The following is a 1,017-nucleotide window of genomic DNA, read 5'->3' on the forward strand; positions in this document are numbered from 1 at the left end:
CAGGGAATAAAGCAGACTCCCAGGAGTGAGAGGTGATGGGGGGCAGAGACGAGCAGATGGCTACATGGCTCAGCCCCTGCCCAGGAAAGCGAGTTCACAGTTCACTAACAGTAATAACCATGAACAAGTAGCTATGAACACTAGAGTCAGCAAACACACACACACAGACACATCACAGGAGTTGGAGGAGCCTGCAGGCTGCAGTGGAGGCAAGAGATTAATTAGTTGGATCATCAGGTGGAGGAATGGTGTTAGAGGGGACAGGGAAGGGTGTGGGGGGACACACAAGTTCTTAGCTTCTCTTGGAGTAAGATTTGTTGCTGAAGTGGCCGTTTTCTTAAGCATGAACATTTGTATTTAAAAGTTCAAGCAGCTGCCTTCAGGTTCCAGAGGCTTCCCACCGGAGGGCTGCACTTCATTCAGCTCTCTGCTTTCTGGAGTTTTGTTGCATTTGCAGTGATGAGGTTCTCCACCTGGGCTTCCTCCTCCCCTGGGGTCCCGGGCTTCTGATTGAAACTGCACTTGTATCTGCAACCTAGGATAAGGAGGATCCCAACGGAGAAGAGGACCACAGCACATAACAACCCCCCAATCCTCAAGGTCTGGTAGTCATAATGAAAAGGGTCAGTTTCCTTCTCCTTTTCAGCTGCACTGGCCAGGACAATGAAGGCCAACAGGCTGCATAGAAATTTCAACACCACCTCCATGGTGCCTGCACAGCCAGTCCCCTTCCTGAGATGATCCCAGGAGGATGTGTCAAGTCCCAAGGAGCCTGGGAGTGGCATGTTCCTAGTTTTCAATCTCGTTAGGGATAGGGTTATGCAAATAGAAAGAAGAGAAAACAATGTTACTGAAATAATCCATGACATAATGGAACCATGGGCAAGTGGAGGTGGTGCTGGGTAGCCCAGCAGGGCCACAGGAACCGACCATGTCTGGAGAAATTCCAGTCATGAATTCTGCCAAATGAGGAAGTGTTGAGGACAGCCAAATCATCAGGGAGATATAATTCATGAG

The 1,017-nt window shown here is 49.5% G+C and overlaps 1 protein-coding gene across 1 annotated transcript; it reads right to left on the bottom strand.

The window, feature by feature from the left end:
* Positions 1 to 353: 353 nt before the first annotated feature.
* LOC126963130 (FXYD domain-containing ion transport regulator 6-like) lies at positions 354 to 722 on the bottom strand. The gene has a single exon (XM_050805124.1). The coding sequence runs from the start codon at positions 705 to 707 to the stop codon at positions 420 to 422; it is 288 nt and encodes a 95-aa protein (XP_050661081.1). The 5' UTR covers positions 708 to 722; the 3' UTR covers positions 354 to 419.
* Positions 723 to 1,017: the final 295 nt, after the last annotated feature.

The sequence above is a fragment of the Macaca thibetana genome, chromosome 9 (genome assembly GCF_024542745.1).
Source record: "Macaca thibetana thibetana isolate TM-01 chromosome 9, ASM2454274v1, whole genome shotgun sequence".
Lineage (NCBI taxonomy): Eukaryota > Metazoa > Chordata > Mammalia > Primates > Cercopithecidae > Macaca > Macaca thibetana.